Here is a 15,997-nt window from a genome sequence, read left to right on the forward strand (position 1 = left end):
AGACACTTACCATAATGATGCACAAGCTTTTCAATTCCTTCCCTGCAGAAATCTGCTGCCTCAGATTTTTGGCACCCATCTTGCACAAAACTTGTGATAACCAAGCTTCCCCGATATAATTTCATGCAGTAAACTTTGTGAAATTTGGGGGAAATGAAGCGAGAGTTCCGTAATTGTAATGTGGCAATTTTCACGAGCTTTATCATTGATTTTCAAAGTCACTTCATCAGTCACAAGGCTAGGCTGACCACTGCAGTCCTCATCATGAACCATGGTGCAGCCATTTTTAAACTGAATGCACCACTGCCTCACTCCACCTTCATTCATTATTCCATCTCCATATACCTCACAAAGTTGCTGATGAATTTCAATTGATTTGAGGTTTTTTCCCAGTAAAAACCTAATCACTAAATGTACCTCACAACTCATGGGATTTTCTATTGAAGTGCACATTTCAATAATTCACAATGAACAAAGTAGAAGAATCACAGTCCACACGCTACGACAGCTTGATGCATACTGAGTGTAGAAACATTTTGATGCCAAGATGGTGGCTCTATCCCCACCCATCTCCATGCTAAGCAAAAGTGTAAGTTACTTTCTGGACCACCCTTGCATTACACAATCTACAAATCGCCATCTGGACCTACTAGCGGTATCTCTGTAAAAGGCTGAGAACTTTCTGAACCGCCCTCCTATAATGACGATGATTAGTGATAAATTATTTTTATACAGATTATGTTTAAAAATTACCTAAAAAAAAGGAAATAACATCACTGCTGCATAGTTCAGTTAGCAGAAGAACATTAAGAAAAAATATTTTATGTAAATGGAAGTTTACTAAATGGTCCACAAACAGTTAGTGGTTAGTGAATAAAATTTTATTACTAAATCTGTTACTCATTTTCTATCAGAAGGATAATGTTGGTTCGTAGTATAGTACTAGAATATGTCAGTCATGATCAAAAAAAGCAGTTTTTTATGCTGCTCTACCTGGGTTAGTAGTATTATATGCAATAAGTTTTTGATATAAAGCGGTTATGTGTAATATTTTTGTTTATTTATGGATATAACTAGTTACTGCACTATAATTTACATGTTTATTTTGACTTTGATGAGGATTTATTTTTAATTACTTTATTTTATTTTTAATATGCTCAGATTACGGAAAACTCAGTTTGCAAAAATTAACAAAGATTCTACTGTAATTATGTGATATCAAATAAATTATTTTATAGGATATTTGATCATTTTCGTTCAGCCAACATATCTAAAATGTATTCTGTACAGCTTTATGTAAATAAAAATAAAAAAATAAAAAGTAAATTTATCATGTCATTCAACAAAGTAATTTATAAATGTCAAATGCAGTCTTTAAATAATAATTAAGATAACCTAAACCAGCTGATGTTTGGGATTTTAATTTCAGTCAATTCTGTTTTCTAATCATGATTGGTAATTAGTCAAATAAAACTTATATCTGGCAACAGTTGATTGTGTACAGTATTGTAAAAGACAACTTAATTTTTGATAATATGAATCACTGCAACATGCATAATAAGCATATCAACATCTAACGGTGATCATGATTTTTTTTATTTTTGAAGCAAGACAGAACTTCCTTTAGTGAACTTATAGTCATTAAAAATGAATAACATTTCAATTGGGTTATGTAAAATGTTATTAAAAAAATACCTGTAAGAAGAGTTTAATGGAGAAAGATATGCTATAATACCACATGATATTAACATATCTCCAAACAAATTCTTAAAATTATTATCAATAGATTCAACAGCTTCAATCCAATCATCCTTTTCTCCTCCAAGTCCATCTGAAAAGAATTAAAATAAATAATAAATATTTGTTACATACATTTAATATAATGCATTACAATGTAAAAAGTATTCTTTTCATTTGAAGTGTAGTCAGATTGTGAATTGTGAGTCCATTGTTCACTTCAATACACAAATTGGAAAGAATCCTTTACACAATATTAAACTCTAGAAAGCTGACACAAATGGATGACCAAGGGTGACATAAATCTGCATAATTTAATTATTTTAAATTATGTTCTGATGATCTCTATAAAAGTACCAAACACGGATAAAAAAACACAAAATAATAGGTGAAATAAATTAATTTTAATAAATTTGATTCAAATAATATTTATAATAAAGTGGGTGTGTATAAGATAAAAGGTGGTGAAAAAGATTGTGATAATTTTTATAATAGAATGACTAATAGAAGTTTTTTTTTTAAATCAGAAACACATGAATGCATATAAATATAAATCTAACTAGTCAGATCATAATAAAGTGATCAACATATACATTAAATTATGGAAAACATTTAATCAATACTTGAAATTAATAATAAACTTAGAACAGGAACTCTTGAAAAATAAAAAAATATTAATGATAATAAATAAATGGATAAACAGATTTGAAAATGATCACTTAGAGAAGAAATAGAATACTAAATTTAATTTTAAAACTAACAAATTCTTTAGTTTTCAATTCCATTCCACTATCATGATGTATTAACATCAGTAATTTTAATAGATTATATGTAACTACTGTATGAAGAAAGAGTGCACTTCAGAAATAACTGTGATCTCATAAATTATATATATATATATATATATATATATATATAGTGACAAGAGACTTGCTGATCTCTGCAGAAACCACAACCTAATCTCGAAATCCACATATTTCAAAAGGAAACCTCAAAAACTCAAAACCTGGAAACACCCCAACTACACTAAAGGAGAATGGCAAGTAGACCATATCTTCATGGACAAACACCACCACAAGGAGATCTACAATATAAAAGTCCTCTGAGGATTAGGTAGGCCCTAATCCCTATGTAGTCAAAAATAAAAATTTAATTTACTCTCCAAAGAAAGCAACAAAACTGAGCCCCTAAAACTAAAAGAAAGATGGACCCAACTCAACTAATCAAAAATGAAAAATACCAAAAAGCAATAAAAAAAATAACAATCACGGATAAACATGAAGATCTGGTCAACAACCTTAAACAAATCACAGAAGATGTAGCCCCAATAAAATCCTGTAAAATATATCAATGGGGAACAGGGCAATGACAAAACAGTGGAGAAAAGACATTGAACGTGGTTATTTCACCAATCACAAAAATCAGAAGCATCCTTCCAAAATCTAGCAAAACAAAGAAAAGAAACCACCCGAACCCTAAGGAGAATAAAAAGACAACACCATAAAGACACAATGAAGTACAGAAGAAGAATACAATAAAACACAGTCAAGAGACTACTACAAAACCTTAAGAAATCAGCTCTAAAAATATGAACCCCCAACTCTACTAATAAAGAATCAAAACAGTAAACTAACCCGAACAATAAAGACAAAGCAGAAATTCTAGGTAAATATTTCAACAAACTTATAAATTGCAAAGAACTGACAGAAGTCTTAAACTTCAACAGCAACACTATATAACAGCAATAACACTACCATCAGAAAACATCAACCCTCCCAAAATAAAAGAAGTCTACCAAGCAGTGGGTGAGATGAAGAATTACAAAGCAGCGGAAGAAGATCAGACTTTTGTAGAGATCTGGAAAAATGCCGGAAGATCAGAAAAAAGTGCTCTCCATCAACAGCTTGTCAATATCTGGATGAAAGAAGAACTACCAGAACACTGAACAACAGCCCTCATCCATCCGTTACACAAAAAAGTGAACAAAACAGACCTCAACAATTACAGGGGAACCTCACTCCTAGACACAACATAAAAAATTCTTTCAAGAATCATCCTCAACAGGATCAGTTCACAACTCGAGAAAGAACTAGGAGAATACCAGGGAGGTTTCAGACCCTGGAGGAGCTGTCTAGACCAAATCATGAGTCTCAACCTAATAATGGATTACAACAGGAAAAGAAACAGAGACATGATGATAAAATTTATAGATTTCAAGAAAGCTTATGACAGCATCCACAGAGAATCCCTACTAAAAATCTTAAGACATCTCGGACTACATACCAATTAATAAATATGATAAAACTGACCCTCATAAACACTAAGTCAAAAGTAAAATTCAGAGGTGAGCTCTCGGAAACATTTTAGATCAAAACAGGACTGTGCCAGGGTGATGGGCTGTCACTGCTATTATTCAACTGCACCCTAGAAATGGTAATGAGGGAATCACTCAAAAAATGCCCTTAACAGTAAAAATAGGCTGAAAAATCAAAACAAACTGACATTTTGCCAACGACTTAGCAATGCTAGCAAACGACATCGACAAAGCTAAATCACAGTTACTAGAACGTCAAAACATTGCAAATAAAATTGGCCTCAAAATATCATTTGAAAAGGCAAAAGTTATGCCCCAGAAATCAACATGATTAAAAGAAGTAAACATAAACAGTAATAAAATCAAAATAGTAACCCGATTTAAATACCTTGAAGAAATAATAACAGATAACCTAAACGAAAAAACCTCTTTCCAAATAAGAAGAAACAAACTAGTTAGAGCTCAAAAATGAACCTGGTACACTTACAATAAAAAATGCCTATCAATAAATGCAAAAATAAGACACTATAACACAGAGTTACAAAACCAGCAGAAACACTCTTCCACCTAAACAAACAATCGAAGACAGACAGACTCCAGAAAATCGAAAGAAGAATTGGAAGAACCTGCTTGAATAAAAAGTACCAGAGAGACGGGCAGTAGTTTCATGTTCATGTTGTGAGTGTGAAACTCACACGATAAAAACTCAAGCATGACATTTTCAACACTTGAAAGGGCAAAAAGATCAAAACATATGAAAAAGTACTGGGAGGACCGCAAGGCCCAAACAGTTCCATTGAAGAGACTTGAATAGTGGACTGACTAGTGACCCTATGTGGTCATAAAAGATAATAATAATAGAACACCAGCATGGTAGATAAAGGGGGATTTATTTTATAGGAAAATTTACTTATTCTGGTATAATAGTGAGTCTATTCACTATTTTATATATATATATATACATATATAAAATTTTTAATAATATTAACATATTATTAATTACTTGTATATACTAATATGAGGCAGTCAGAGGCCAAATTGATTAACTCCAAGACCAATTGAGCTAAGCAAACAAGCAAGCACTAATTTCAATTAACTTTGTTTAATTAAAAACTATTTTTATGATAGTAACTGTAAATGGCAGCATGTTAAATAATAAAAAAAAAATTACATTAAATTAAACAAATTGTGTATCACATTTATTTTGTTGAGAACAGAATTTTCCAAATTTTAAGAATTAATCATATTGTCTAAAGAAGAATAAAAAGATTCTGTGATAAGTCAAATCGATCGATTCCATAAGAAGTTATTTCCTGTTAATATTTAATCTAATGATTAATAATGGGGATGGATAATACTTTTTTCAAATTTTATACAAATAACATTAAAAAAAGACATTTTTAAAAGATTTCACTTATTCTTTTTTTTATTGATGACTAACCTTCAATATAAAAAAATATTCATTTGTTTTCTTCATATTCTGGAGCATCATCATTAGGATCTAGTTTCAAAGAATTACTGTAAACAAAATCATGTGTTTCAAAAGCATCTAAATAAATCCTAGTTCAGGTGGTACATGGTTTTGGCCTGCCAATTAACTACAGAAAGGAAAAATATACTTATAATCTTCAGCATTTTAATATAGGATTTTTTAGCTTCCAGTTATCTCTTGTGGGTCTCTTGTAAGACTCACAAGAGTCTTCTGTTTCTGACCGTATGTGAATAAATCTTTGCTCAGTTTTCAAATAACAGCGACTCAGTCAAACAGAATTGAGTTTATAGTATGCTAAAAATGATGATGGTTTAAGGAATGCTATTGCTTTTTACAGGTGAATCATACAAGCTCAATAATTTCATTAAACTCTTCTTTATTGGTAATTAACTATTTTCTAGTATTTTTTTGCTTTTTGAAGATGAAATTCTCTGTTGTCCTCTATTTTTTCCTGTGTTCTTCATTTTCAGATGCTTGAAGCTGTCTACAATAAAAATTACAAGCCTTTCAAGTATCTTATGGTGGGAGGCCTGAAATAAAGGGTGAATTTTAAAGAAAAAAACATGATAGTGTCTTTTGGTAAACTACAATCAGAGTTTTTGTCTACATCTTCAAAAACAGAATTACTTTCAGTCACTAATTTTCCTACAGGTTAAATCTACAGACTCAAAAATAAACACGGAACAATCATACAAGTAAACAAACAGATTAAGATTATAAACGGTAATTAGGCAGCATCAAAATATGGGGAAAATAAAACACTGATGTCAAGATTAATGTTTAGAATAAAATTACTCTTTTTAATATTAACTTAATATTTTAAAACAAAAATACACCTTTATTTCTTTTTATAATGTGTTAATCTTTTTTCTTACTACTACAGAGTAATAAAACATCATTCTTAACATCCATTTCATTAAAATTAGACATTTTCTGGGAATTAATTACAATGGCAAATGAAATTTCTTACATTGGGTTCATTAAATATAGAAAATGCTGCAGGCTGTGATCAAAAAATCAAACAGGAAGTTAGTCAGTATTGCCAATGAAATTATAAACTTTTTATTTGAAATCGGGTCTTATAGATATTAAAATCTTATAGAATAATTTTAAAAACTAGAATTAACCACTTTATACATATACATATGCACATTGTACATTATTTAAAACATATATGTACAGGAACTGCAAAAAAGTATGTTACCTAATTAATTAAAGAAATTTATTAATATTTATGGGTAGTTTTAAAAAATGCTTCTCAGTTCCTTTTCATTACTTACCGATAAGTTTTTCAGCTTTGCAGAGCTTATCTGAGCAACACTTCACTTCTTCTTCTAACTTTCTTTTTTTCCTCAATGCTTCCTCTAATTTTTGATTAAGAGCAGCTAACTTTTCTTCAAGCTGCCGAACCATATTTCTTTTTTCCTCTAAAATAGACAAAGTAGCTTTATATTCTTGTTCAGCAATTTCCAATTTGGCCTTCTTAGGTGCAACTTCCTTCAAATCAAAAGAAATGAATGCTATTGCAATCGATATAAACTTCTCTTAATAAACCTATGAATTAATAAGAGTTACAGAAAAGTATTTATAAACTATGTTTTCTTATACTCAGCAAAGATAAATCTATAATGAATACGATGGTCATAATTAGTACAATCAAAAATCACCGACTACAAAAAAAGTGTGTAAAGGAAATGTTAACTGGCAGAAAAATGCTTTAAAATTAGTTTTAGTTTTTTTCCTCGAGTTTTTTTACATAGTTATTTCTTTTATATAGTTCTTATTGAATAAATCAAAAAATAAAACAATTGCTACAGACTGGGAACAAAGTCCTGTTTGAAAATGTTAAAAAGGTTTTTATTAAACAAGTTTAAAATTCTATTTTCTTTTGTTTTCATTGTTTGAAATTTTTTACTAAAATGGTTCCTCAACAAGTAAATCATAAATATGGGGAAGAATTAAAAATATGTGGAGTGCCTGTTCTCCATTTAATATGAAAAAGAAAACTTCCGAGGAAGGTTTTTTCATATTCTATTTTTGTCTGTTGGAAGTGTTTTGTTAAAGTGCATCTTAAAAATGAAAATTTAAAAAAATGTTTTCAACAAAAATAAAGCCAGTTTAATTTTTATTTGTTTTATTTCCTTTTTTTTGCAATGTGGATCCAAAATGAATAAATTTCAAAAATTTATTTTTCGTCAAAGAGACCTACTAGTAAATGTTTCAAGAGAAGAAATCTGCATAATAATTACAGTTACATTAATTTCCATCTCTAGTTAAAATAAATTCATTTGACAAGTTTTGTTAAAACAGGTTTTGCAGTTCTTTTGTTATTCCATTCAAATAGAAAGACATATTCATTATTTTTCATATAGCAATATGGTGAATTGTTAACTGAATCGCATTAAGTGAGAGATAACCACGCAGTGTTACCGATGAATGAAATTTACAAAATAGATTTTATTTTTTGTTTATAAATTTCAGTCAACATTTATAAAATATCTCATTTTGAGTCATAAATTAATATTTGGCTAATGAGATAATGGGCTAATGCGATAACAAACTGAATTATGAATTTTTGCTTCAGAAGTCAATGAAATGGAAAAATAACATAAAAATAAAATGTATTGAAAGTGCATCTAGACAAAACCTTAATTATATAGACATTACACCAGTAGCACTCATTATGAAAAATCATATCGCTAGCTTACCTAAAAAAATTGTGAAATAACCTCATATTTAATTTAGAAATCTCATGAACAATTAACCTGAATCTGACAAATGAGGTGCCAAAATAGAATTCAATCTGTTTTATAAATGCCATTCATCGATAACACTGTATTGCTATCTCTCATGTAATGTGATTCAATCAACAATTCAGTATATTGCTACATGAAAAATAATCCTATAAAATATTATTATCAAATTAAGTATTTACTGCTTACTCGATAGTGAAGTTGTATTGATAGATTTATTGCTAAAAATCTTCATAAAATTTTAATAAATACTATAATAAAATACTGTGGTAATTCATCATGTCACAATATACAATATAATAAAACGGCTACGTTGAAATATATTAAAAACTGTACAATGATCAAAAACAACTAATGAAGGATTATTTAAGATTTAATGAATACTGAGGAAGTAATATAAATAAATTTACGAGTATACATAAAGAAAAACTAATAATAATTAATAACTAAATAAAAGCTTGAAAATAATATTTTTATCTTTGTTTATGAAATAAAAATAACAAAAAAAATGATGATTTTAGACAATCAGAGTTGAGAGTGTATATTAGTTTAACAAAAACAAAAACCTCAACTTGAACTGCCCACATCTTATAGACCCCCTTAAAGGTAAAAATATATCTCAAGAAAGACCAAAACAGCATAAAACTTAAACCAATCAAAAGTATCCCCTTTCTTAAAAAAAAAATATTATAGGAGAGCATAACCATTTAATGTTCTGATCAGAAGGCAATACAGAAGGCAATTTTTTTCATAAAAAGATTCTTAATAAACTAAAAATTCTAACAGCTATTAGATATTGGTTTCCAATTATTTATTTATTTTTTTATCAAAATAGCTCAAAAATTTGGAATATTGATGAAAAATTGACACATTATTCACGATTTAAAAATGTATTGTGTTTGCCGACAAAGAAATACAAAAATATTATAAAGATATATGTAGATTGTAAAGATACACGAATAATACCGGAAGGAAAATTAATCATTATGGCTGATAAGCGTATAACATTTAAGGAACAATGTTTAACTACGGCAAACAAGACAGAAAAAGGTCAGTTAGAAAATAGAAAGCAATAGCTTATTTTCAGAAAAGAGAATTTCACTCGAACAAAAGCAACGAAAAGCTATGTGGAAAGTGTTTTGATTCTCAAGATACCAATGAATTCACTCTCAAACTCCATAAACAGTAATAAGAAAATTAATATTGACATCCTCCATCATGTAAGAATGTAATAAGAAGGGAACGTCCAGCAAATCTGAAAACAATCAGTTTCTTTTCCATGAATCCAGGCTCATCGAACTATGGCGGTCAACAACAAGCTTGCATGGCACAACGTAACATCTTCCTGCTGTACTCACACAATTTGGCACTAATTAATTTCTACTTGTTTCTTCTCTTGAAATCGATTCTGAACGAAAAAAGTAAATGGACACTGCCAATCTTAAAGTTAATGTGATTCAATCCAAGAGGGTTTTTAAGAATGGTTCCGGGAAAATAATAAATTTCACCAAAAGTATTTAGCTCCTGAAGGGAATGTAATATAAAACTATTTAATTTATATAGGCTTTGCAAAATAAACGTGTTTAGGTAAATTTTTGAAACCTACCGGGTTGGTCTAGTGGTGAACGCGTCTTCCCAAATCAGCTGATTTGGAAGTCGAGAGTTCCAATGTTCAAGTTCTAGTAAAGGCAGTTACTTTTATACGGATTTAAATACTAGATCGTGGATACCGGTGTTTTTAGGTGGTCAGGTCTCCATTAACCACACATCTCAGAAATGGTCGAACTTAGACTGTACAAGACTACACTCATACATATCGTCGCCATTCATCCTCTGAAGTAATACCTGAACGGTATTCCCGGAGTCTAAACAAGGAAAAGAAAGAAGGAAGAACTTTTTAAGTTATGTTGTATAATTTTAATGTTTAAAACGTAAACAACATGCAAAAAACCTACTTCGACGCAGTATAGAATCCATTACTGGAAATTTGGGTAGATGAAACTAAAAATATTAGTAGTTTCGATGATAGTTAATATTCTTCTGTAATCGACCGCAGTTCATAATTTTCCTTTAAAAGAAACACCTGTAAGCAATACGAACAGAATGTAAACAGAATCCCAAAATTCAACGGTAGGCCTATATAACATTATAAATATAAATTATACGAATTTAAGTAATCATTTAAAATATCATGACACAGCGTAATAAAATATAAACACCTTTGCTACCGCATCGTACATGTCCATAGCAATAACCCACTTGCACAGGCCTTCGGCTGCACTCGACGCTTTAGCGACAATATGAGGCTTGAAATCCTAAAACAAAACAATCAAAATAAATGCAAACAAAAATGTTTTATTTTAACGAATGAAATCTTAGATTTTACATGAAATGAGGACGCATTAAGAAGTATACAATCCATCCTCCGAAAAGTTCTTGGAACGATATTTTAAATCATTAAAAGTGTTAAAGCGCCTAATGATGGCTATCGACCTTGCTGCGGCAGCCCCATCGCAGTAAAGTCTGATGTAAAATTGATGAAGTACACGTCCGCTCTAGTTTCTAAAAACTCCATCTGCAACGTTAGAAGTGAGACACATCAGGCAACACAGAAGGCCATCGATCTGTTCCTGTCAAATGTTGTGTAGTGAATAACCTTACCGGTGGTTAACCGGATATCAGATTATGTAAACCGCATCGCTTTTAAACTTTTGCTTTTTAATAATGCCGTTATTTTCTTAATGAACATTATACTGACGCTCGTAGGCAAATTTATGTGCCGGTAGATTCATAAAATCGACGATTCTAATGTACGAATAAAAAACCTGCGAGAAAGTAAATAACTTTCTGCAATTACCAGTTAACCATTTCTGTATAACCAGTTATTTACTTGACAAAAACATACCAGTTATATTTATTATAACATATGAGATGGTGACTTTAGTGGTCTCCTATTTGTTAAGATTAACTCTACTACAACATAAAACGTAAAAGTAATATTAAATTTGACATCGTTGACTAACTTACTGTATCCTGAAAAAAAATGCTCGTAAGAAAAACTAGTTTAACCAGTTTTTTATTCATTTTTCATAATTATTCTAGGTAGATTTGTACAGTTAGTTTTTTTGTTTGTTTTTTAATAATTATTTTATTCCTTCACTAGTTCAAAGTTTGTAAATAAATTCGAGGAATTTCAATTTTTTTGATGGAAAATAATGCATTTCGAGATGAAGACTTTATTATGTATATTAATTTTAGTAGGTTTGGATAAGTTCCAAAGATTCTGAAAGAGCATTAAAATATTGATAAAAGTAACAAAAAAAAGTAAATGAATATACTTGCGGGTGCTCCAGGTTTCAGTTATTCAGAACTGGGTTCATACTTGCATTTGAAACTGTTAAGTAACGTGATAATTGTAGGTAGAAGGAGATATAGGGGAAAAATTAGGAATCACTACAGTAGTGGCAAATGAATGGTTCTGCTGCAACCTTGACTTTTGACCTCCGCTAGATGCAACTGCCAAAACGCAAATAACTGAACACTTATGACATCACATTTATGTCTCACCTATGACGTCACAGTGATACGTCATTGGCACTTTAATAAAAGTAAAAGAACAGATTGAAACATTTTATGGTGGGAGATGCAAATAACATACAATGATACGCCACGATGATACGATGATGCGTCGCAGTGATATAGTGATACGTCACAATGGTATGCCCTAATATATATTTCCCTTGGTTATAAAACTAACAGAGTGTAATGTTAAGCTGTAGTCGGTTGTTATAGTAGGAACTGTATAATTTCATTTATGTATTTTAACTGTATTTATACTATTCAAAACTTTCAACACTCAACTAGTACAATATAACAATATCTATATATTTCTTTGTCCTCTTGCTTAACAAAAATAATGTACCACAATTTCAGCCGCGGAGCAATTCTTTGGTTGTATAAACTGATACATTAAGTAATGCCGGCTAATCAATTATTAATAATCACTTCCTTTATTTACTTTCAAAATTTACACTTAATTAAACATGAGTTATAATAATTCATGTTTTTTAGTTAAGTTCACATTTATTCACATTTTAAATATATATTAAATATGTCTAGCTAGAACAATAAAACTTTAGTGATGTTGTTGCTAATACATCTTAAAGGAAAGTAAATTCATATAATTAATTCTAACAATAATTAAGAACACCTGGTTCATTAACAAATACAAAGAAAAAAGATGACTGATGTTTACATTAAGCAAGAGAACAAAGAAAAGATATCAATCTAAACACATTATTGAAGTAGTGTCTGTGATTTGACACTGCAGTGTTAAATTTATGTATTTCAAACGTGCACGAATTTTAATTCAAACTTACCAAAACAGGCTAGGTTAGCGGTAAGCGATTCGTCAGTTTACAGTTCTCTATTCAATATCTCGCATAGATCCAATGATGAAACATATCGGTACACGATAACTGTCTTTTTGATAAACAAGAAGTTATCACCTTCCTTGATAAAGTAAACGAAGATATCAAAGGTGTTGGTAGATTCAATTAAAAATATAGGGTCCATAAAGTTCAGCCTTCTTCTCGAATGTACTGGAATTATAAGGAAAACGAACGTTAGACGGGAGCAGGGAGCTATAAAGTTCGGTAGCAGTGACATTGTAATATAATAACGACATTGATTTAGACGAATCGCTAGAAAAGGCAACCGAAATCATTTATGATAAGGTATTTGATCGTGAAAATCTCACTTTCTTAGCATTGAGAACTTATTACTCCGAATTAATGTTAATTGAGGACGAGTATGGCTGTCGGAAACCGGTGCCCGTCTGACTGGGGACAATACAAAATCCAAAACTAAATGTCCAAAATTGGAAATATGCGAACCGTCACGGTTTACTTTAGTTGAGAGCTTCCATAAGAATGTATCAATATATTATAACAACAAGGGTGATGGAAATATGTATATTCACTCGTTTCTGTATTTATTTAAACAAGCCATCATAAACTTGTTAGTCGAACAGTTGGACAACAAAAAGTCTAAGTTCAACCTGTTTCTAGAATGTACACACGAAAGATACTGGAAATCAGCATATGACGAGAACGATTACGAAACGAGACACTAACTTTAAAACGGATCAGATAACTGTGCAGTCACAGCAAACTGAACAAACTTTCAGATAAAGCGTTTGAAAAATTTCTTCAAACGCAAACAAATCCGTCAAAGAGACGGATTTCCAGACTAAAGGAAACGGATGGAAACTACTGTCTATCAATGGTTTGTTTGTACTCGTGAACAAATATTTTCCGTTGCGCGGCTTGATATGCATAGATCTACTGCAGGTCTTTAAAAATAAGTACGCTGTTATCAACGTTAAAATCGAGGATGATAATTACTGCTTTAAATGGGCTACCTTATTCAAACGCGCTGAAAATGCAAATCCAGAACGATTGGACAAGCATTACGACGTTCTACTTGATAGATATGACTTCAGCATGTTAAAGTTTCCAGTCAAGGTCGACGAAATCAAGAATTTTTTTAAAAACAATGTTTCTGTGAACGTATACGCTCTGAAGGCAAACAAGCAAGTCAGGTCAAACCGATAAAAACTTGCGACATTGAAAAAACGAACCATTACTATTTTTTGTATTTAAAAAATCAAATTATCAGTTACTACTACCAGATATTCAAGTTTTCGCGGTTGGCTAGATCACAGTTAACGCAGCGACAAAACGAAATCATGTAAGCAAGCGGTGTTTTACGTTCTACCATAAAGATTGTGAATGCGAGAGAAAAATGAAAGATCATTACTTCGCTGTTATAACAATCAACCGGTCCACTCTATCATGCAAAAAACCTGACCAATACGGCATCCCGCCGGTTTTAACGTTCAAAAACTATCAGAACTTGGACCCGGTTCCGATTGTCGGGTATGCAGATTTCGAGAGTACACTAAATAATCGTGTAACACACACCTTAAGTAACACGCACACTGAACAATATCACAAGCGTATGAGCTATGGCCTATACTTAGTTTGTCATGATTTTGTTCATGATGGTATCAAACGCTGGTATTGTACAGAGAACCAGATTCTGCTTAACACTTTACTAGACGAGTTGCTACAAAAGCGAACGATGTGTCCAGCGTAATGAAAACATTACAAGAAATAAAATTGTTTTTCCAAGAATAAAAAAACAAACTTTGAATGCGTAAAAGCGATCCGAATATGTACATGACTCAAGAACAGGAAATAGCTTTTCAAACGGCAAAACTTTGCAGATGTGTAATAAGGAATTTCGGAAAGTTCTGGTAAATAAAAAAGGTTAGAAACGATTGCCACTTCTCGGAAAAGTACAGAGCTGCACTGTGTGGTAGTTTCAATTTACGTAGGAGAAAACGGACCACTATCCCGGTATTTATCCATAACCTTGCCGGTTACGATTCACACTTTATCGTCAGGGAATACGATTACGACGCTAGAACGATTGATGTTATCGCAAGGTCAACCGAGAAATTCGTAACAATTAATAAAATAACTGCTAACAACATGAATGTAAAATATGTCGACACTTTTCAATTTTTGACATCCGGATTACATAAAGTTGTTTCTAAGCTATCCAAAGACACTTTTAAGCAAACAGAGAAGTCCTTTCGCGCGTAAGACATGTTACTGGTCACCAGAAAAGGCGTTTTCTCTATGATTTTGTCGACTCGTGGGGCAAGCTTAATAAAACGACACTACCGTCTAAGGATAAATTTTATAGCAAACTGACTGATGCGCATGTCACCGACGAAGATTATATGCAAGCGATAGGTGTTTGGAATCACTTTGGCTACGAAACATTGGGCATATACTGCGATCTGTACTTGAAGTATGATGTCTTGTTAATAGCCGACATGTTGAAAAACTTTCGCTTGCTTTGTTTGTAAACTGACAATCTCGACCCGGCACACTACATATCCGTACCTGGATTGACATTTCAAGCAATGCGTTACAAAACGCAGGTTGAGCTAGAGCTGTTAACCGATGTTGACGTGTACATGTTTATCGAGTCGGGATTATGTTCCTTCATTCGGATTATTATGCGTACGACGAGTTTAGATGTGACGGAAGTAAGATGTAAGAATGTTTAAGGATTTTCAAAGATCTTATTACGGTATCCGTCGTCCACAGCCAGCGTACACTTTCTCTGAATTCTTGAAGGACCTTTTCGTAGTCGACTGTTCGCATCAGAACGAGTCTGTAAAATCATGTCCAGTTTACTTGAAAGTCCACTTTGAGACCGATAATATTCCTGCAAACACTACGGCGTTTGCGTGGTCATATACGAAATGTTGGTAAAATATGCACCGCTCACTGGAGATGTGAATACACGGAATTAAAAAAATACATATATTAATGGTATTTACAGTGTACATTACGTATTTTGGTATTTAGTTTTTTTTTGGATAACTTGTACAGTTGTATTGAGATTGTTAAACAGTAGTTAAATATCGCACGATATTAGTTTCATAAACAAGTGAAATTTATATATAGAATCATAAAACATTGACCTTAAACAACTGTGCTACGAACCGGTACTCCGTAACCGGTTCAGTGGATGCTATAATGAAAGGAAAAATATTTTCTAAGCTTAAGCCCAATATATAATGAAAAATGGATTTTTTAGAACTCGAGAGTTCGCAATTCT

At 31.5% G+C, this 15,997-nt stretch overlaps 1 protein-coding gene across 1 annotated transcript in view; it reads right to left on the reverse strand.

Moving 5' to 3' along the window:
• Dhc62B (Dynein heavy chain at 62B) overlaps positions 1-15,997 on the reverse strand; it is a 253,254-nt gene that overhangs the window by 86,727 nt on the left and 150,530 nt on the right. The window contains exons 37-39 of the mRNA XM_075361705.1: positions 10,516-10,611; positions 6,824-7,040; positions 1,696-1,831 (exon numbers count right to left, since the gene is read on the reverse strand). Of these exons, the coding sequence (XP_075217820.1) occupies positions 1,696-1,831; positions 6,824-7,040; positions 10,516-10,611 (449 nt within the window). The remainder of the gene's footprint in view (positions 1-1,695; positions 1,832-6,823; positions 7,041-10,515; positions 10,612-15,997) is intronic.

The sequence above is a fragment of the Lycorma delicatula genome, chromosome 4 (assembly GCF_047948215.1).
Source record: "Lycorma delicatula isolate Av1 chromosome 4, ASM4794821v1, whole genome shotgun sequence".
NCBI lineage: Eukaryota > Metazoa > Arthropoda > Insecta > Hemiptera > Fulgoridae > Lycorma > Lycorma delicatula.